Source organism: Heterodontus francisci, chromosome 42 (assembly GCF_036365525.1).
Source record: "Heterodontus francisci isolate sHetFra1 chromosome 42, sHetFra1.hap1, whole genome shotgun sequence".
Lineage (NCBI taxonomy): Eukaryota > Metazoa > Chordata > Chondrichthyes > Heterodontiformes > Heterodontidae > Heterodontus > Heterodontus francisci.
In genome coordinates, this window is record NC_090412.1 from 18,167,493 (window position 1) to 18,190,223 (window position 22,731).

The following is a 22,731-nucleotide window of genomic DNA, read 5'->3' on the forward strand; positions in this document are numbered from 1 at the left end:
CTAGTGAGAGGGACCTGGTCGTTTGTGAGGACAGCGTGGAACAGGCTGATGTGCTCGAACAGGTTGAGGTTAAGAGGGAGGATGTGCTGGAAATTTTGAATGATATGAGGACAGATAAGTCCCCGGGGCCAGACCAGATATACCCAAGGATATTATGGGAAGCGAGGGAAGAGATTGCTGCGCCTTTGGCGATGATCTTTGCGTCCTCACTGTCCACTGGAGTAGTACCGGATGATTGGAGGGTGGCAAATGTTGTTCCCTTGTTCAAGAAAGGGAATAGGGATAACCCTGGGAATTATAGACCAGTCAGTCTTACGTCGGTAGTGGGCAAATTATTGGAGAGGATTCTGAAAGACAGGATTTATGATTATTTGGAAAAGCATGGTTTGATTAGAGACAGTCAGCATGGCTTTGTGAGGGGCAGGTCATGCCTCACAAGCCTTATTGAATTCTTTGAAGATGTGACAAAACACATTAATGAAGGAAGAGCAGTGGATGTGGTGTATATGGATTTTAGCAAGGCGTTGGATAAGGTTCCCCATGGTAGGCTCATTCAGAAAGTGAGGAGGCATGGGATACAGGGGAAGTTGGCTGTCTGGATACAAAATTGGCTAGCTCATAGAAGATAGAGGGTGGTAGTAGATGGAAAGTATTCAGCCTGGAGCTCGGTGACCAGTGGTGTTCTGCAGGGATCTGTTCTGGGACCTCTGCTCTTAGTGATTTTTATAAATGACTTGGATGAGGAAGTGGAAGGCTGGGTTAGCAAGTTTGCCGATGACATGAAGGTTGCTGGAGTTGTGGATGGTGTGGAAGGCTGTTGTAGGTTGCAACGGGACATTGACAGGATGCAGAGCTGGGCTGAGAAGTGGCAGATGGAGTTCAATCTGGAAAAGTGTGGTGATTCATTTTGGAAGGTCGAATTTGAATGCGGAATACAGGCTTAAAGACAGGATTCTTGGTAGTGTGGACGAACAGAGGGATCTTGGGGTCCATGTCCATAGATCGCTCAAAGTTGCCACCCAAGTTGATAGAGTTGTTAAGAAGGCGTATGGTGTGTTGGCTTTCATTAACAGGGGGATTGAGTTTAAGAGCCGCGAGGTTATGCAACAGCTCTATAAGGCCCTGGTTCGACCACACTTGGAATATTGTGTTCAATTCTGGTCGCCTCATTATAGGAAGGATGTGGAAGCTTTAGAGAGGGTGCAGAGGAGATTTACCAGGATGCTGCCTGGACTGGAGGGCATGTCTTACGAAGAAAGATTGAGGTAGCTCGGGCTTTTCTCATTGGAGCGAAGAAGGAAGAGAGGTGACTTGATAGAGGGGTACAAGATGATGAGAGGCATAGATAGAGTGGATAGCCAGAGACTTTTTCCCCAGGGTGGAAAGAGCTATCACAAGGCGGCATAATTTTAAGGTGATTGGAGGAAGGTTTCGGGGAGATGTCAGAGGTAGGTTCTTTACACAGAGAGTGGTGGGTGCGTGGAATGCGCTGCCAGTGGTGGTGGTAGAAGCAGATACATTAGGGACATTTAAGCGACTCTTGGATAGGTACATGGATGATAGTAGAATGAAGGGTAGGTAGTTAATTTGATCTTAGAGTAGGTTAAAGGTTCGGCACAACATTGTGGGCCGAAGGGCCTGTACTGTGCTGTACTGTTCTATGTTCTATGTTCTAGTCACCTTCTACTGGAAGTGCATTTACCTGCACGTCAGATGAGGATTGGATCGGGCTCAACTGTTGTGTTCCACCCCCTGTAGAATAACTTGTTGACACACATGATCAAGCTTCATGCATGAAGAATGGTGAGGTACTGGAGAGTTTGTCCATCTACACACCAGGAACCAATACCCTGAGTGAGGTAAAGTTATCACAACCACAAAAAACACTCTTACATTGTGAAGGATGCAGCTGCAAGACTTTAAATAATATTTTAACAAAGTGTTAACTTCATTATTTTTTATAAACAGAATATCTGACTGAGAAGAATTCTTAATTTCCTTTAGTTATGGTTCATTCTCGGAAATCTCCTTTAAAAAGGACAACTGGGGTAACTATAACTTTGGGTGATGGTATAAAATGGGGATGATATTAAATTAGTTGCCCATTACATATCCTGCCTGATCTCCCATTCCATTGAAGTGAATGGAAGCAAAAATTGGGCATGTTTTTTAATGGTGGGGGCTAATTTAGTATTTTACACCATTGTCCAAAGTTAAAATGATCCCTAAAATATTTATGCAGAAAAACAACCATATAGCTCGGGTTCGCCTCCTAAAAATGCAGCCTGCAGCTCACTGTTTTCCTACAAACATTTGACAAAATGATCAAAGATCAACTTTGTAGAGAGATTGTCAAGGCCTAATATTAATGCTTTCAGCAATTTTTACAAGACATTCTGAGACCTCGAATACACAAGAATTAAGGATGAACGAAGGCCATTTGATACAATGAGGTTCATTACTCTTTTACTCTAAGCATGAACGTACATCACAAGTTTTGGTTTTTAGGGGCTTGAGATCTTGGGACTTCCCACAGCTTGAAAGAATCACGTGTAAAGCATACGTCACACTTGCAAGTGATTCCTTCAAATGTCATTCATGTAACAGGAGGCGGGCCATCATTGCTGCTTCAGAGACTTTCTTTTGTTGAATATAACCTTCCCTCTGCCAGACCAATTAGCTCTCTAGTTGGTCACTGGACAGGTCTGTTTAGAACATTTCCCCACAGGGGCCAGGTGACCAGATTTCTGCTTAGGTACTCTCACACTTTGAAGTCTAAAGGGACAGGCCAGGTAAACACAGTGTACCTTGGCAGCTGACAGCTTCTCTCACGCCACTCCCTTTGTGCCAAGAGGTAAGGCCCATCAAGATGGAAATATTCTCATTACTATAATCACAGAAAGATGCAGCACAGAAGGAGGCCATTTGGTCCATTGTGCCTCTGCTAGCCCTTTGGTAGAGCAATCCAATTAATCCCACTCCCCTGCTCTTTCCCCATAGCCCTGTAATTTTTCTTCCCCCCTCAAGTGTTTAACCAATTCCTTTTTGAATGTGACTATTGAATCTGCTTTCACTGCCCTTTCAGGCAGCGCGTTCCAGACCATAACAATTTGCTCCGTAAAGAAGTGTTCCCTCATCTCACCTCTGGTTCATTTATCAATCACCTTAAATCTATTTCCTCTGGTTATGGACACGACTCCCACTGTAAACAGTTTCTACATTGTGCATTTCACATTCTAACACTCCTGTCATTATAAAACAGTGTATCTCCAATTATCATGAGTAACATCAATAGGAGATATCCTAGTAAAATGAGTGGTTCAAAGGGGTGGATAGTTTGGTAGCAACTACCAACCCTGTTCTGTAGTCACTGGGGACACAATACTTTCTCAGATGGTGCCTGCATATTAATATCACCCCATTCTTAATTGTTGCTCACAAGTCAATTTTACCAATCATTATTGTTATGAATGCTGGACGTTGTAACATGTTTATGTTTTAAACAGCTGTGATTTTTACAAGTTTAAGATAAGAGTCAGAGAGTCAGGTGACCTCACATCAACTCTGCTTAAAGACAAGACAGATATCTTGCTTGCCAGGACAACAAAGATCCAGAGCAAAGACTTCTTCATTGAAAAACAGAGACTGCAAGGGTAACACCTAAAGAACAATGGGTTTCACCCTCCCAGACTTTCAGATCGTAAACAAGGAGTCAGTGATTCTGAGATTGCAATTGTGCATGCAGCTGCTAACACCTGGAAACAACGAAAGCCTGGGTGGCTCTGCTGAAATCAGACTTGTGGACTTTGCATATTGGGAAAGGACAATAGGCTATTGATTCCAGATAAATTTAACAGATTTTCTGAAGGTAGACAAGCAGTAAGAAAGGAAACCAGCGATGGCAACCTCAGAGCAGGCTGTACAAAAGGAAGACAACCAGTGGTGGCAGCCTCCAGGGAGAAAGAGAGGAAATACCTTCTCTCAGAGAAGCCTCATACAGCAAAAGGCTGTGAAGATTTGAACCTGTTTTGAAAGTTGAAGTTTGTGGAGAAGAAAAGAAACAGGACCACCAGGAATCGCCTTATTCATGGATGCCCAGGTTGAAAGTGCTCGGAGAAGTGCGCAAAGAGGACAGACACTTTGAGAAGGTTCTGGGAGATGGAATCCATTGCAACTGGGAGGAGTTTGGGACACTTAACTGCAAAGATTTGGCCATCAAGAATGACCGTATAACGTATAAGTGTGGTGTGAGGTTTTCAAGTGTTTTAATGAGTAAAGAAGATACTTTTCTTTGTAAGTTGGGGTATCAGTTTCTTACCAAATATTATTTAGTTAATGGGGATTTCTTTTAGTTTACTTGTTGTGATAAAAGAATTAAAATGTGAAATCTTGTCGTGTTATTTTTTTAATTGGTCTAATATCTCGTATTTTAATGTTAATGGCCTTATTTAGGTTGTAACATTATTTAGGAACAGAATGGCGGTGGTGGATCTCAAACTGTTCTAAACTGTCTTCTTGTAACTATTACAGTAAAATATCAGCATTTTTGTATTGAAAAGAGAAAGGTTAAATACTGCACCAGGCATTCTCCTCTGAAGGTGTGTAGTTCTGAAAGGGTGTATGAGAAATAGGGGATAATGCCCTTTCATAATTACCAAACAGGCAGTTACTGAACAGTTTGCTATGGCATGAAGCAGCTTGAGCTTAACGTCAACAAAAATTCAGCAATATAATTCAGGTGTGCAGTTACTCAAAACATACTTAGGTATGTGTTGTGAGACCACATTGGGGATTCACACTTGAGTGCTGAATACCTGCAGTTGGTGACAATGCAGTTTAATAATATTGCCAGGGAGGCCACTGGGCCCTTAATGACTTCTCCTCCAGGTATGTCAGCTTTGAAGAAGATCTACCTCTGTCCTTGTCTCTTCTGACAGTGTTTTCCTTTCTCAAACTATTTTCACAGCTGTAGTTCCTTCCTCAGCACCTACCTCCGCTGAAATTTCATCCTTACTCTTGGTTCCACTTCGATCATTTATATCTCCGTTACATTCAACACTCCTCTGACTGCTTTCATTCATTTCATCTGCTTTGTCACTTTGACAGCACCCGCTTTCCCTGTAACCTTGACCAATAAGACGATCAAAGACACCATCATCTCTAAGTTCCCCTCCACATCACACGTCCTGACTTCAACATATATCGCCGTTCCTTCATTGGTGCTGGGTCAGAATCCTGGCCCTAAAACCACTGTGGCAGCACCATCATGGCAAGGACTGCAGCAACCCAAGGAGAGGGTCCACCAACACTTTCCCAGGGCAACTAGCGATGGATCACAAACAAGAACAAAGTTACAAAACGCAAAGTGATTTTCTACAGACCTTGACCAGGCATCACTGCATTAATTCCCTCAACCCCTCCCTCCCCAAAAGCATCAACTCAATATACATGCCAGCTATCATGGACTCCAGCCTCACTACATCCTTCAACTCCTCTGTTGCTTTAACGAATGTCTTTCACGATGAAAGAATCCAACTGAAATGTTACCCTGCCTTTTCTCTTTACAGACTTTGACTGACTTGTTTTGCTAGCGAGCTTTGGCAAACCGAAACAAAATTGCAATCATTTACTTTTCAAATTGTATCTTGCCCTATAAAAATAAGCAGATTTGGAGATAACAAAATTCCACAGATACATGTGATGGCAGATTTCTCAACCAAGCCCCAAAGCAATAGTTTGAGAATCAAATTGGCCAAGTGGTCATATCGCATTACAGAGAATAAAAAATCTAACTGGGTAACGATGCATTTAAGCAGAAGCTAGATTGGCACATGAGGGAGAAATGAACAGAAGGATATGCAACAGTGTTAGATGAAGAGGTGGGAGGAGGTTTGGGTGGAGCATAAATGCCAGTATAGACCAGTTGGGCCGAATAGCCTAGTTGTGTGCTGAAAAGTCTATGTAATTCTATGTAACTATCCTTATAAAGGTATAGAAGTTTATATTCAATTCAAAATCTCCCCAAGTGCAATTAACATCATGCTAATTTACATTTTAATTACTTCCCAAGAAAACCGTGCAGTTATTGACAGTAGAACATAATGTCAACTTCATGGCACTGTGTTGGTAGACACTTAATGAACTTAATTAGATAATCAGGGATGTTAATTATCTCAGTAATATGCAGATAAACATATTATGCAAATGATTCATTAATTTAGCAGGCAAAATTCACGGAAAGATATGTACATTCAGTCTTGTGTGCAGTGCCAGTGTGCTGCTAACGTCACACAAGTGAACCAGCAGGATAATTCATGACAACAGCTGTAGTAGCCTAAACTATAATAGTTTAATACCAACTAACAATGAGGAGAAAGCAGGCTGCTAACTTTTCTCATTCATAAGCTGATGGAAGTTCAAAGCAGCGCTCAATCCTCACATAAATTAATTGAAATGTTTTATGTTTGACCATCATAAAATTTCTTCATCATGATGAATAAGGTGGCAGTTCTGTGTGCTACTGGAAATGTGGTGAAGGCAGAAATCATATGAATCAAAAGAAAGATGGACCTTATATTGATACAGTACCCGATCACATTCTTAAAGCACTTCACAGTCGATGAACTACTCTTGAAGTTCTTTTTTCTTTTGGGCCTCCTTATCTCGAGAGACAATGGATACGTGCCTGGAGGTGGTCAGTGGTTTGTGAAGCAGCGCCTGGAGTGGCTATAAAGGCCAATTCTGGAGTGACAGGCTCTTCCACAGGTGCTGCAGAGAAATTTGTTTGTTGGGGCTGTTGCACAGTTGGCTCTCCCCTTGCGCCTCTGTCTTTTTTCCTGCCAACTACTAAGTCTCTTCGACTCGCCACAATTTAGCCCTGTCTTTATGGCTGCCCGCCAGCTCTGGCGAATGCTGGCAACTGACTCCCACGACTTGTGATCAATGTCACACGATTTCATGTCGCGTTTGCAGACGTCTTTATAACGGAGACATGGACGGCCGGTGGGTCTGATACCAGTGGCGAGCTCGCTGTACAATGTGTCTTTGGGGATCCTGCCATCTTCCATGCGGCTCACGTGGCCAAGCCATCTCAAGCGCCGCTGACTCAGTAGTGTGTATAAGCTGGGGATGTTGGCCGCTTCAAGGACTTCTGTGTTGGAGATATAGTCCTGCCACCTGATGCCAAGTATTCTCCGAAGGCAGCGAAGATGGAATGAATTGAGACGTCGCTCTTGGCTGGCATACGTTGTCCAGGCCTCGCTGCCGTAGAGCAAGGTACTGAGGACACAGGCCTGATACACTCGGACTTTTGTGTTCCGTGTCAGTGCGCCATTTTCCCACACTCTCTTGGCCAGTCTGAACATAGCAGTGGAAGCCTTACCCATGCGCTTGTTGATTTCTGCATCTAGAGACAGGTTACTGGTGATAGTTGAGCCTAGGTAGGTGAACTCTTGAACCACTTCCAGAGCGTGGTCGCCAATATTGATGGATGGAGCATTTCTGACATCCTGCCCCATGATGTTCGTTTTCTTGAGGCTGATGGTTAGGCCAAATTCATTGCAGGCAGACGCAAACCTGTCGATGAGACTCTGCAGGCATTCTTCAGTGTGAGATGTTAAAGCAGCATCGTCAGCAAAGAGGAGTTCTCTGATGAGGACTTTCCGTACTTTGGACTTCGCTCTTAGACGGGCAAGGTTGAACAACCTGCCCCCTGATCTTGTGTGGAGGAAAATTCCTTCTTCAGAGGATTTGAACGCATGTGAAAGCAGCAGGGAGAAGAAAATCCCAAAAAGTGTGGGTGCGAGAACACAGCCCTGTTTCACACCACTCAGGATAGGAAAGGGCTCTGATGAGGAGCCACCATGTTGAATTGTGCCTTTCATATTGTCATGGAATGAGGTGATGATACTTAGTAGCTTTGGTGGACATCCGATCTTTTCTAGTAGAAGCTGGCCGAGCGCGTCTACCCTGAGGCACAGTGTGGCTTTCGTGCAGAGAGATCGACTATTGACATGCTGTTCTCCCTTCGTCAGATACAGGAGAAATGCCGTGAACAACAGATGCCCCTCTACATTGCTTTCATTGATCTCACCAAAGCCTTTGACCTCGTCAGCAGACGTGGTCTCTTCAGACTCTTGAAGTGAATTACACTAATTATGCAGGCAATTTGCACACAGCAAGGTCCCACAAACAGCAACTGAAATAAGTGACCAGTGTTGGTCAGGATACTGGGGAAATTGCCTTTAGCATCCACCGGAACAGGCAAATTGGAGCTTGGCTTAACGGGAAGGGTGGTGTGGGGGGCTGGTATATTCAGTCATGTTCATCCATTTCCCACCTGAAAAGTGGGTGGCCGGAAAAGGAAAATCTGGCACTGACCTTGGACACCCATTTGGCCACCAGATTTGATTTTCAGGCCGGCCTTAAAGTGGACCTGTCTGAAGGAACATTCGTGTTCCTCCTTTCCCCACAAGAAATGTCAGCTATGCCGCTCTTGACACTCCACCCACCTATCCATGAGGCCCTACTTGCCAGCTGGTTCCAAGCAGAGGTTGACCAGTTACTATCGTGCTAAACCTTAAGGGCTTGAAATGCGTCTCAGGCCGTGGCGCAAAACAGGCAATATCTCATTATACACAGAGCCTGAGGCTCATTTCCTTTGCAGTCAATGTAATTAAATCCGGGAAAGAGTTCAGGCCTCTTGACTGTGGTCTTGGGCAGGTAACCATGGACACACCACTGATTTTGTGTCTGTTTTGAGTCCGACTTGAAAATCTCCCCCATATCTCATCGAGTGGTTCCAGTAATGCTGTGCTCCCTCAGTGCCGCACTGAAGTGCAATCTAGATAATTGAGTTGGTTTTGAACATACATCCTTCTAACATCGAGTTGAGAATGCTGCACATTTCTCAAATTAGGGTAGTCAGCATAAAACCTCATTTTCTTTTTGCAGATGTTCCTATTAATAAACTATTAGACTTCCAGCTATAGTTTCCTCTCCAGCAACTGGCTGCAAAATTCAGCCCAACATTTTCTTTGCAATGGTACTTGATATTTACTTACAGATCAGTGAATAGGGTACCAGATATAATGGACTCAAAAGCAGGAGTATCATGCAATTTTTTTTTTTAACCAACTCAGGGTTTTAGTATTTGTGTTATCTGTACCAGGACAATTAATGGGTTGGTTAAAGATTTGTTCCTGCTTGACCCTAAACGAGATGGAATGACAAGGCTGTGACTCCCACTGTATCTACAATCTTTACGAGCTAATCACATTTTTTGGGCTTTGAGATATTTGCAGCCTTAACATTATTCTCACTTTTTTTACAATATAGATAGTCGAATTATCATTCAAAGGAACTATACATTTCCAGCAACTTATGCTTATTCAAAACTGCGCCAGATTATTAGGAAGTGACATTACTGAATGCCTGTTAGCAGAATTGTGGCTTAAACAAAAATATTTGTCTTGGCAGACAAGTGATGCACACAATGATATATAAGAATATATACCAATATATAGATTTGATTTACTCACCTTATATTGCGTGATATTCTTACAACAGAAGTGTATTCCCTTCTACGAAGATGGAGCTGCACAAAAGATGGCCTCTCCCTTTAAGACCAGAGCCTAATGACTGTAATCTTGAGCTCAGACAGAAGTTAATTGTTATTTTTGAAGGCAGTTTATAGCTTGGGAGATACTTTTAAATTTCTCGCTACAGGTCAGAAGAAACCAACATGAAATAACTACCTTTCTTTTATTTTTGACTGTTTGAACTGTGAAGTATTAAGTATAATGAACAATTTCTAGATGCAACTTTATATTTTGTTATCTAGGGCTCCCCTCTCAGCCTTTTCCCGATTTGGCTGTAACTGCTCTCATGCTCACATCTCTGTCCTGGGATTGCTGCAGTGTTCCAGTGAACATCAACGCAAGCTCGAGGAACAGCATCTCATCTACCGATTAGGCACACTACAGCCTGCCGGACTGAACATTGAGTTCAATAATTTCAGAGCATGACAGCCCCCCATTTTACTTTCATTTTTAGTTATGTTTTCTTTTTTTCTTTTTTACATTTTTTACAATCTTTTTTTTGCATTTATTTCATTTCATCTTAGTTTGTTCAGTTTGCTTACCCACTGTTTGTTTTCAGGTTTGCACTTGCTGATGTTCAATATTCAGTGTATTTACACCTAATCTGTACTAATGCTTTGTCTTTCAACACACTATTAACATATTGTTTGCCTTTGCTCCATGACCTTTTGGTCAGCTATATGGCCTTGTCCAATCTACACCTTCTCCTTTGTTATCTCTTGCCCCACCCCCACCTCACTTGCTTATAACCTGTGACTTTTCTAATATTTGTCAGTTCCGAAGAAGAGTGACTGACCCGAAACGTTAACTCTGCTTCTCTTTTCACAGATACTGCCAGAGCTGCTGAGTGGTTCTAGCATTTTTTGTTTTTATTTCAGATTTCCAGCATCCGCAGTATTTTGCTTTTATTATTAACTTTTAAAACAGTGTTTTTAGTTTCCCCTCAGTGAGTCCTTGTTCACTGCTCTCTAATGGTAAACGCAAAGAAATCAACCAGACAGGTTTTCTCAGATTTAAATAGGAAAGGTGTAAGTTTATTAACCTTAAAATTCTAATTCAGTTAAAACTACTAAAAATACATGACGCGACCAAGCTAGCATGCATACGTGATAAACACACATGCAAATAGAGACAGAAGAGGAGAAAGAAGGGGAAAGGTTTGAAGTAATAGCTAGAGTTCAGTTACTGGTTTTGGATTGGATGCAAAGTCTTTGATTGAAGTTAAGCCCAGCAGTTCTCATCGAAGCCCAGTGCACACTTTCAAACTTGTTTTGCTAATCTTCTGTCTTGAGGCTTAGGTTACTTTCGTGGGTCCCTGGAACTTTTTGAGAGGGAGAGAGAGAGATGCTGTCTTCTTGGAGTTCAGTTGCAGTCTCCTCCCAAATTGTCTGAGAGCACAATTCGATTAACAAACCTGGGCCAGCAGGTTAGTCATGTGACTAGTTCCCTGGGTGAAATGGCCTCCCCTGTGAGGTTTGCAGATTCCTTCAAGCTTACCAGACATTCTCAGTGAGGGGGAGGGGAAGGGGAAGGGGGGTGGAATTCTGGCTCTTACACATTCATCTGGCTAAGTGAATCAAGGAGGCACTCCCATTGTCTTCTTCATGCAACTGTCTTTAAGAATGCAGATGTGCAGCCATGTCCTCAGCCACTGTTGTGGTCTTTTTAAACAAGTTATTTCAAGTCCAGTAACAGTTCAAAATTAATGTTCCATATGGTGAAATTAATATGTCTCATTTTATCAGGTGTGCTTTTCATCACGATTTCATAATTCTAGAAATATTAACAGATCTCCCCTGGCATTGCTCACTGTAAGTCAGTTAATGCTCTGATTTATAAGGACACCAATAAGAAAAGAAAGACATGCGCTTTTCTAGCACCTTTCACAATCTCTGAATGTCCCAAAGTGCTTTACAGCTGATGAGGTACTTCTGAAGTGTGGCTATTGCTGTAATGTAGGAAACATGGCAGCCAATTTAAGCAATGTTCTACCATGTATTATTCTGCTCAGGTGCTGCCATGTCCCTTTAAGTCCACAACATCTAATTATTATTAAAGAAAAGTTAGAGAAGATCTGGGAGGTTATGAATGGCTTTGATAAGCTAAGTAAGGAAACAGACTATTTGCATAGGTCAGTGTCAGTAACAGAGAGCATAAATTTAACATCATCACCAAGTGAACAAAGGGAGAGATTACGAGAAAAATGTTTAAGTGAAGGGTCGTTACCAAGGGGTAAGCAGCAGCAACAACTACTTTTATAAAGGTAGTGGATGAATATTTGAAAAAGAAAAACATAAGAGTACGGGGAAAGGACAGAAAGCCAACACAGGCTCAATGGGCCAAATGGCATGGTACCATATAATTCAATTATTCTATGATTCTAAACAAAGGTTTAGTTTATTTGGAGGTTAATTATTGTTTGGTCGGGGACCTCCGTTAACTGGAATGTGAGCGTCAGCTTCAGGCTGGAGGTTAGGAGTCCAAGTCAGCATTTTAAGATTGTTTGACATCTGTAACAAAGTTCAACATCTGGAGTGTGGCATCTGCTGTACCATCTTTGATGTATTTTAGGCAGCTCGATAAACAGATACCTAGGCAGATAAAGAAAGCCAGTTGTTTCCTAACCTTGAAATGTTTTGGAGAGGTTGTTGACATAACAAGGACAGAAGGCAGACAGCTGTCAAGCAAGAGAAAATGCCAACCAGAACAAAAAGTAAACTCAGGACCTATTTAGACCACATCTCCAAATGCTCTATTGAGAAAAGCCATAGAGCATCAGTATTATTTATGTATATGTATAAAGTCTAAGCATTGTTGAGGAAGATTGAGAAGATCATTAGATAAAGACACAGAAACTTTACTTATAGTTCCAAGCAGTTAGCATTTGAAAAATTACAACTGTAAAATAAAACTTTTGACTCCTCAGGACCGATCACTGGTGCTTCTAGTGATCTTTTACACTGAAACATTTAAGATGGAAAAAATAAACAGACTTACAGTGCAGTCATTTATCAAAGGCTTGATAGGCTGTTGGTAGGCTACATGTTAAGGGAGATCACAAAATGAATAATGTTTTGTCCAATCACAATTTACTTAATTACAGTCCTTTTGTCAAGGAACTAAAGCAGGAGTTGCAGAAACACCAATTTCATGCATTCGTGCATGAGTTATGTCTCAAAGCTGCATTTTCCAGATGGTAACATATTCACTGGAAGAACTAATGATGTGGATATATTTAGAGAAAAACCAATAAAGGAGTCTTTAACCTTCAACAGCAAAAGCTTGTTCTACAAAATGTTCCAAGGGATAAATTAACAAATATCAATTACACTGCTCGCTGAGGTGTAATCAGCTGTAATAATCAAAATTAATTTTTAAAAATAATTAAACAGACCCTAGGGCAAATTGTCTATGCTCTCTGGTATGACATCAGAGCATACATTTATACCTGTGACTGAATTCTCATTGTGCTAATAATCTTCCCATCCAAACTATGTTACTTTAACCTGCACAGTTCCCCCCAAATACCAAGAGCTGTAAATCCTCGCTTAATTCACAACTCCAAATTTAGGTTTCTTGTAAAGTTGCAGTTAATCAGCGCACTTGCCTGCTAAATGATAGAAAGACACTCATCCAGAATTTATCTCTGGTCAATAATACTTCCACTCCTTCAGCCAGGATTTCGACCAATATGAATCAGTCTGCACTAAAGCAATTCTCAGGTCAGAAGTACAGTCCGTGCATCAGACAAGGACATTTAGCACATGACTGTGAAATGGATAGGGATGGAGAGGAATGCAGCTTGTTAGAACATGCCTGAGTGTGAATCTGAACAGAACATCCACAGTACAAGGCTCCTTCAACTGTACCTTCCAAACCTGCGACCTCTCCCATCAAGGAGAACAAGGGCAGCAGGCACATGGGAATACACGACCTTGCAGGCTCTCCTCTAAGTCACACATCACCCTGACTTGGAAAGATATTGCTATTTCTTCACTGTTGTTGGGTCAAAATCCAGGAGTTCCTTCCCTAATAACACTGTAGGTGCACCTACACCACAAGGACGTTGGCGGTTCAGGAAGGCGTCTTGCCACCACCTTCTTAAGGACAATTAGGGATGGACAATGTAATGAGGAGCTGCCACCTTGTAATAAGTTCTTTTTATGTTGTCTGATGCAACATAAATGAGATACGTGGAGTCCAGTTGGTTGAAGATCTCAAAGAGGTTAATTTACAGCTGAACTATTATACACAATACAGAGCTAACTATTTACAGGACCTGCCTCTAGGTGTTACAGTTACAGTGTGAATCTGGCTTGTACTCACATGGCTGCGTCCTGGTACTTAGCTCATTCGCAGACTAAGATCTTAAAGGAACATCACTCTTCAAGGCAAACATACAAGAGGCAACAAATGCTGACCTTGCCAGCAACGCTTAAACCCCATGAACGAATTTTTTAAAAGTAATGCATTTCGGGAACCCTGACTCACTCCGGCCTCCCCATCTCTGGGTCATTGTAACCAAATGTAGAACTAGCCAAGCCGAGATCATTTAATTCAGCACTAAGGAGGGAAGAAACCCACTCAAGCCATCTCTCCATATTCAGCTCCACAATGCCTTAATGAATCCAGAAGTTACAGTGTCACACATGAAACAAATATTGGAAGACAACTATTAAGAACTTTAGATTTTCCCCTACTCCAACACATAACCCCATTAAAACAGCCCCAAAAGTTAGTTACAGTAGGATTTGTTTCTTTGACAAATGTTATGTTCAAAAGTAAATCACCATCGGGCTGATTTGCATTGATTTATATGTTTACCTGGGTAAATTTTGGTGCAATGTATACACCCTAGTGAGTAGCACTTTCATTTGTTTACAAGTGAATGCTTCCCCTTTCTGAACACCAGTTCTCACATTTTGAATGCTATTCACTGGAAACACAGGGTTGGATATTGTACAAGATGCACTGAAACAGCTCAACAATTTCTGTATGAGAAGTATCTTAAGATTGGTGTGGAGTGAACCTTGGCTCACTGGGAGCCTTCCCATTGTAGCTGCAGTGAGCAGGAGCCTCTGAATACTGGAGAGAAGACTAAAATGGTGATCTTTCAGAAAACAAAATGATGAGGTTTCTCAATTATAATCCGATACTGCTCTACAAACTTGACTGCAAAGATAGTATTTTGAATGGATACCTTCACAGACAGGCGATCGGCCTCTTTCAAAAGCCGCTTGCCAACTGAGCGTACAGCGGTTGACAGGCTCTCAGGCAGCCACTCGGATTTACTCGGTTGAAGCTGTGCTGATACACTTTTACTCAACAAATTCTTCTTTTCCGAAGCTGAGGAAACAAAGCATTCCTCAAATTTAAAAAGGATTTATACATTCTTCTGCAAAGCCTCCAATTCATCTTCAATGAATGCTTGGGACTTTCACGACACATTATAATCAGACGTATTCATAATTCAGTTTTGTTTTCCCAATTCTTTTTATTGATCTGCCATAGGAGGTAACAGATGTCATTTCATCGTACAGGTATCATTCTCCAGATCAGGGCTGTCTCTCTCTGGCTTCACCCACTGGGAGCTCATGTCAGGAAATCATGGGTGGAGACTGCATGATTTTTAATGCATTCATTTTAATGGTGCAACTCCAAACATGAGCTCTTAGTGGGTGAGGGTGATTGTTAAAGTCAAACAGGTGGGTTGAGTATGATACACGTACAGTGAGTGATATTAATTCTCAATGAAGGATGTTAAATCCATTAGTCACACAACAGTAACAAACAATGCTGATGAATGTAACAAGCTAATAAGCACAGATGGCGGTGGGCTGGGTGTTGAGACAATGATGTTTCCACCCTGGAATCTGCATTCAAACCTAGGCCAGACAGATGAAAGTTGCCTCTGCCCAGTATCTGTAAGGGCTCTGTGTGAAACGAGTTAGGATAGTGACATTCCTGCTCTTAGTGGCCATGGACCCACCGTGCAAAATCAGTGCTGAACTGGCAGTCTCACTGAGAAAGATCACAGGATGACTTGTGTGCAAAAATGTGAATCCCATGCAGCAGTTAGACGTCTCCTGTTGCAGCATTATTAGAATAAGATGAAGGGAGCTTTACTTTGCATCTAAACATAATCCACTTAACCTGTAAATGCTTGATGCTGACGCTGGGTGTTTGAAATGAAGAATATTCCATTCCCCAGCACTAACGTCCCTCACTTCAATCAAAATAAGAAGCTACATTTAAAAAATTGGTTAGTTTATCTGGTTTCACTTTCAATCACAGTAACACATGACTTATGCTACATTCTGGTACTTGTAATCAACTTCACTGGCCAAGCACAGGGAACTAATATGTTTTATTGCAAAAGAGCTTGACAATAAGGTTTGGTATAAACCTTACAAATTTGTTCCTGTTTAAGGCTGTACTTTCTAGTTATTCAACACACAGACCTATATATTGATGCCATGTCTTTGTTGCAGACTCTTCCCACAGAGGAGAGACCTCAGAAAAGTCTACGACATTCTCATTGGACTTCTGCTTCACTGAGAGGTCTATCTTGTAGCTGTCCTCCAGGGCTTGTCTTCTTTGTGACATAAGATGATTCCATACCCACTCAACTGAATCCATAACATCCTTTTGAGCTTCCAAAAAGAAATGACAGAAATTTCAATCTCAAAACCTTTATATATCACTCAGTGTAAAAGACATATGTTATTTCCCTTTAAAACAGCGACTAAATACAAAACTGCCTACAATACACAGGTATTGAAAATCGGTTTTGTCTGCAAGGAAGATGTTCAATAAAAGAACTAATAATTGTAATCACTAAGTATAAATATTTCCTCTCGTTTTCCACTACAAAGCCATGACGGGATATTTTAAGGCAGACAAATGATAGTGCAGAACGTCGCAGGACAGGAGCATATGTTGGGAATTTGGATCGATTTAACTTCCATGCCAGAATTCCTGGAATGGTACCCCCATTGCATGAAGTTCTGCAATGGATGGAGTGTGAGGTGCATTGAGTCCCTACATATGAATTCCCAATATGTTGTACCAAGATCCAACTCATTTGTGAAGTTTATGGACTTACTTCCAGGTCAACATAAAGACTAGATTAGTAATGTGTATTAGTGGTTATAGGAATGGACGAGCAACCCAAATGGAATGAGTTCAAATCCCTCCAATGACAAGTTGTGAAACTGAATTTAATAAATCTGGGCTGATGCCAGCAAATATCCATAAAATTCGCCAGATTGTTGGAAAAACTCAACTAAATTGTTAAGGTTTTGCAGGAAAAGGAGCCTGTTGCCTCTACTTGGTCTGGCCTACATGTGGTTCCAATCCCACACTTTGTGGTTGACTCTTGATGCCCTCAGGGTAACTTGGGAAGAGCACTACATATTGCCTAGCCAGTGTTACCCATATACGAAAAACAAATTTAAAAACATATAAAAATAACCAGATTAGACTGAATGAAGATGGTCTGTTTAATTTTCCTAATTGTTAGGTAACTAATACATTTATTAATTGAACTTGTTTTTGCTTTATGCCCAGGAACAGGTGATTATTACCTTCTTCAGCGTGAATTGCTTCAAAAGAGCCATCATAATCTTTGCTGTTTGATGCTGACTGTAAACTCCAGGAGGCTTTTTTGCTGCTTGTCCTCACACCAAATCCATCAGGATAGCTGTATAATGGCAAAACATCCATTACATATTGAAAATACGCCAGAGTCTATAACTCATTGACACCAAAGACATGAATTAGGTGTTTATGTAGAATTTTATCCAGAGCACTTCACAATTATCATGCATTCTGTTCACATTTCATGTAGGCGATTGCAGTTTACCTAAACAGATTGTTTATATATAGTCTAAGGTACAGTTGCTCCAACATCAAGCCCCGAAGTTCATTGATCTGCTCCTAAGTATTAGTTTGGCCTAGGTTGTAACCTCCTATGGAATAATTTTAAGCCCCGAAAGATGGCAGGTCTGGGTCGGATGTTAAAAATCTGAAACAGGAACCCATCCATTTCCAGTTTTAATGGAGACAGGATAAGTGGTGGGCAACCGATCCACTCCCAGGAGGCGGGTCAGTCGGTAAAACCTTTTAAGAAGGCTGTGCTTCTCCATTTTAACATAAGTATTACTGTTACCTCATGCTGGGTTTCCTGGACCTTGGGGAAATCCAGCAGATAAAAGGAGGTGAGAAGGACTGGATTCAGCAGTAAAGAGACTTTACAGCACAGCTTGTGGACCAAGAGGACCAGGAGTGTTTCCTCCAGGCCCAACAAGCTAAGTTGTAACCCACCTCCCCACCCCCACAGCCCTACCCCAAAATCTGTCTGACTGGGCCCCTTGCTCTCCACCCTTTGACTGCGATTCCTCCTCCCAAAAAACCATTCCGCCCCTCCCCGACAGTGATCTCTCCCCCCGACCAACATCACCCTCCCCCGACAGTGATCTCTCTCCCCAACCAACATTTTTCTCCCCCTAACAGCGATCTCTCTCCCTGACCAACATCTCCACCCCTCAGCGATCTCTCCTACCCCCACACCCACCAGAACCCCAGATAACAATCTCACCCTGCCTCCCTACCTGCTCCTCCTCTGTGTCCTTCTGCTGCAGGCTTTCCAGCCCAACAGACTGCCAGCCTGTCAATCACACTGGCTGCCAGGCAGAAAACTTGGAGAAAAAGTTTAGAAGACGTCCAATTTTTAGTAAATCTATACTTCCTGGTTTCCCATCCATAACTCCTCACTCCCCAGCAAACCCCACCGCCCCCACCACTAAACAGAACGTGCAGCTCCGCTAAACATCGGGCCCCTTAATTTCAAGTCACATTGCCCTGCATTCAAGGCCCACTTATCTACTATGTTGGCTGCAGCATTTATAATATCATATCCTTTGTCTGAGATGTTAAATCGAGACCTCCACCCACCTATCCAGGTGGGCATTTAGGGATGAATCTTCCTGCTTCCGTGGCTGGGTTTGGAGGCAGGACCGGGAGCAGAATCATAGATTCTCTCTTTGGGGTGCTCCGAGCAATCTTGCTGGAGTTGGTGTCCAACCGGTAATCGCCACCTCACACACCAGCGGCAGGTAGCCAATTATGCTCAATTAACCCCCACTTTGGGGTAAAATGGTAGCGCCACCAGAATCTTCCCGACAGCGGACGGGCTCCCCGCTGAGGCCGGAGCCTGACCACTGTCTGAGTTCCCGAGTTGGAACTGGGCCCAACGTCAGGACTGCAACCCAACCAGGAAAATCCAGCCCATCGATTACGTGAAACGACGTGAAGACAGGCAAAGCTTTGTCCTGGTGTCCTGGACAATATTCCCCCCTCAACCAAGGCCAGCAGTAGACAGAATAACTTGCCATTCAGCTCAATTTCTGTATGCAAAATGGCTGCAACATTTGCCAAAACAACAAGAGAACAAGAGCAGCTACACTTCAAAGTAACTCATTAAAAGTAAGAGCTTTTGCACATCAGTGATCAGGCTCTATATAATTGCAGTTTCTTACTTATCTCAAGGTTAAGTTGCAAATACCACGTTGAATTTAAATCAAGGACTTTTTCCCCTCAAAAGGGGGATTAATAATTGTGGAGACCTTTGATTGATGTCCTTACCTTCCAGCTTTAATTTGACAAAGGCAATGAATGAGACAAATGATGAATGGTAAACTAGAGTTGTATGTTGCAAAAACGATGTCCCATTGTTCTTGTAGGAACCTAAGTGTATTCAGCAAGATTAGCAGGTCAGAAGGTGTCTGTCTTGGCCTAGACAGACAATATAGAATGGCTCTGTTCAAACTGCTATAAAGGTTGCTCAAGACTTGATCTTTCTGGGGATATACCTGCTCCATTACCTGTTCGAGAGAAAAAAAAGAAAAAATGCATAAGATTAATCAGATAAGTGACTGTAGCATGAAACGTGTCTGAGGGGAGAATGACCAATGCAATGGAGTATATTCTAATTCCCTATAAGGGCTCTGATCAAGGTAGCATGTGATAATGTTACATCATCTAGTCACCAGAACTACTTTCCTTTAGAAAGCAAATTTGAATGGAATTGACAAAGTATAGACATTGTAAACCTGGACTAATTATACCTGGACCAAACCACTTAGGACAAACGCACAACAAAGCGCCTGCTTTCAAAACTAACTCACCTACTTAACCTTGCTATTGTTTGTCATATGGTATAAATAATGCACATTACGAATAGCAGTGATCTCATTTATATTCCACTGATGACATTGCCATAAGAAAATTTAAGTTTTCAACAACAAAGAAAACATCACTAGCTCCACCCCTTTTTAATAATGTAGAGGGTGTAACCCAGAGGAATTACATTGATACTTTGGATTAAGCACCTAACAAGAGGCTTTGGAAACTGGAAATACTTAAGCTGAAGAAAAGCAACCTTACAGAAGATTTCATTGACGTATTGTTGATTTTAACAGGGGTAGGGTAAATGGAACCTTAATGATCTGTTTGACAAAATCACAAATTCTGAAAGGGGAACGTAAACAAACAGTTTAGATTAAACTACATTATATTCTGAATGGTGAGCATACACGACAAACATCTGAGGAAAACAGTGCACGTGAACGTATGTCAGCCAAGAACAACGTCTCAATTCATTCCATCTTCACTGCCTCCGGAGAATCCTTGGCATCAGGTGGCAGGACCGTATCTCCAATGCAGAAGTCCTCGAGGCGGCCAACATCCCCCAGCATATACACCCTACTGAGCCAGCAGTGCTTGAGATGGCTTGGCCATGTGAGCCACATGGAAGATGGCAGGATCCCCAAGGACACATTGTACTGCGAGCTCGTCACTGGTATCAGACCCAGCGGCCGTCCATGTCTCCGCTTTAAAGACGTCTGCAAACGCGACATGACGTCCTGTGACATTGATCACAAGTCGTGGGAGTCAGTTGCCAGCGATCGCCAGAGCTGGCGGACAGCCATAAAGGCGGGGCTAAAGAGTGGCGAGTCGAAGAGACTTAGCAGTTGGCAGGAAAAAAGACAGAAGCACAAGGAGAGAGCCAACTGTGTAACATCCCCGACAACCAATTTTATCTGCAGCGCCTGTAGAAGAGTCTGTCACTCTAGAATTGGCCTTTATAGCCACTCCAGACCTGCTTCACAAACCACTGACCACCTCCAGGCGCTTACCCATTGTCTCTCGACACAAGGAGGGCAAAGAAAGAAGAATGGAGACAGTAAATTTAAGAGGGAGCTGGGTAGATATTTAGCAGGGAAAGCAACTGAAACTTTTGCATTTGAATGTTCAAACATCAGGACGATCAGGTAGTCAATAATGGTCTCTGGTCCTCCATTTCGATGTTCCTAAGACTCAGTCATAACTTGGTCACTTTTAAGTTAGCAGTTGACACTGTTCATGGAACAGAAATCATATCCAAAGAACTTTCATGAACTTTTCTCAATCAGAAAGCTGTGGAGGAAGTTGAAAGCGAGTGTAAAGAAAGTGTTGGCTTGGCTCAGTTGGTTACACTCTGAGTTAGAGGATAGTGGAACAAGCCCACTCCAGTGCAGTACTGAGGGAGTGCTACATTGGTGGAGCTGTCATTTATTGGATGAAACATTAAGCTGAATCCCCATCTGCCTGTTCAGGTAGATGTAAAAGACCCCAACAGTGGAAGAATAGAGTTCTCCCTGTGTCCAATTCGATGTTCCTTCCTCAGGTATTACCACCAAAACAACTAATCAATCATACATTTGCTTTGTGGGATCTTGCTGTAGCTTGTGTGCTTTACTACATAATAGCGACTTCACTTCAATCCATTGATTGCGATGTCCTGTGAGTGCAATAAAGTGCAATATAAATGCAAATTCTTTCTGTTTGTAAAACACTGGCTGCTACTCAAAGCTATAGAGAGTGATAGCAACAAGTCAGTGAACTAAATGACTGCAAAATGGCCGTGGGAAAGTTAAGCTGAAAGAACAGGAGGCAGAGTTTAGGTAAGTGGTGAGTCATTGAGATATGAATGATCTGATGTATATTCTTCACTGGTTAATATACAGTTTTCTAATGGGAGTCACGGGGGAAGTTATGCAGGATGAAAAATGTTACAGAAAAAAACTGCAACAACAACTTGCATTTAGATAGTGCCTTTCATTATTATTTAAAACGAACATCCTCTGTGTTGAAATGGAGGCCAAATCGTTGCAATCTGAGATTCACGAGAGAAGGTAAGAGCTTCAAACTCTAAGTTCTTAGAGGGTTCCATCAAACCTATTTACCTATTATTGGAGTTATAAATTAATCTCCGCTGGTATTCTTTAGCGCTGTGTGGATGAGAATGACCTGTACCCAAACTATACAGAGAAAAATAATTTGTAAATATTTGTACAATGATGGGACATAAGTATTTTTCTAGAATTTTCAGTACTTATTTCCTTTTTTTTCAGTTGCATTAACTTTGCGTTTACCAGGGTTTCCTGTTTTACTTTCATCATAAAAGGTAAAATGGAATAAAAACTGTGCATAATAAAACAATCTTTTCCGTTTTTATCCCTGATACAGACAGTTTTAGAGTTAATCTCCAAATTGCGACTGAGGTAAAAACCATTTTATGTTGGAGAAATTCCAATTTAACACATGATGTCAGTATGCCAGGCCAATATAGAGCGATGGTTTTCAAAAATCATCTTTTTTTGCTTATTTTCATTAGTTAACATTGACTTTACGATTTTCCGTTTTTAAGAGTTATTGGTTCAAACCAAAAAATAAAACCCCATAAAGGCAAAGCACCTCAATTAACAGAATGGAATAAGGCAACTCACCATACAAATCTGTTCAGTTAGGAAACGGAGGATCTTTTCTGGGTTCACATCAAACATTCTGGCATACAATTTATCAACAAATCTTTGGCTGAAATAGACGATATTTTCAAGCATCGTAGTCAAGGTCCCCTCAGTGGTATTTTGTGTGGCACTCTGACCTATTGAATAAAATAGGAAAAAAGAGGAATTTTAAAGGATGAGAGAGGGGGTGGGAGGAGTAGAGAGGTTTAAGGAGGGAATTCCAGAGCTTAGGGTCTAGATAGCTGAAGGCACGGTCGCTAAAGATGGAGTAATGAAAATCA

At 41.9% G+C, this 22,731-nt stretch overlaps 1 protein-coding gene across 3 annotated transcripts in view; it reads right to left on the minus strand.

Moving 5' to 3' along the window:
• wdfy4 (WDFY family member 4) overlaps positions 1-22,731 on the minus strand; it is a 235,402-nt gene that overhangs the window by 123,597 nt on the left and 89,074 nt on the right. For all 3 annotated transcript variants that reach the window (XM_068020681.1, XM_068020680.1, XM_068020682.1), the window contains exons 35-39: positions 22,430-22,587; positions 19,245-19,483; positions 17,186-17,301; positions 16,061-16,252; positions 14,800-14,945 (exon numbers count right to left, since the gene is read on the minus strand). In XM_068020681.1, coding sequence (XP_067876782.1) covers positions 14,800-14,945; positions 16,061-16,252; positions 17,186-17,301; positions 19,245-19,483; positions 22,430-22,587 — 851 coding nt within the window. The remainder of the gene's footprint in view (positions 1-14,799; positions 14,946-16,060; positions 16,253-17,185; positions 17,302-19,244; positions 19,484-22,429; positions 22,588-22,731) is intronic.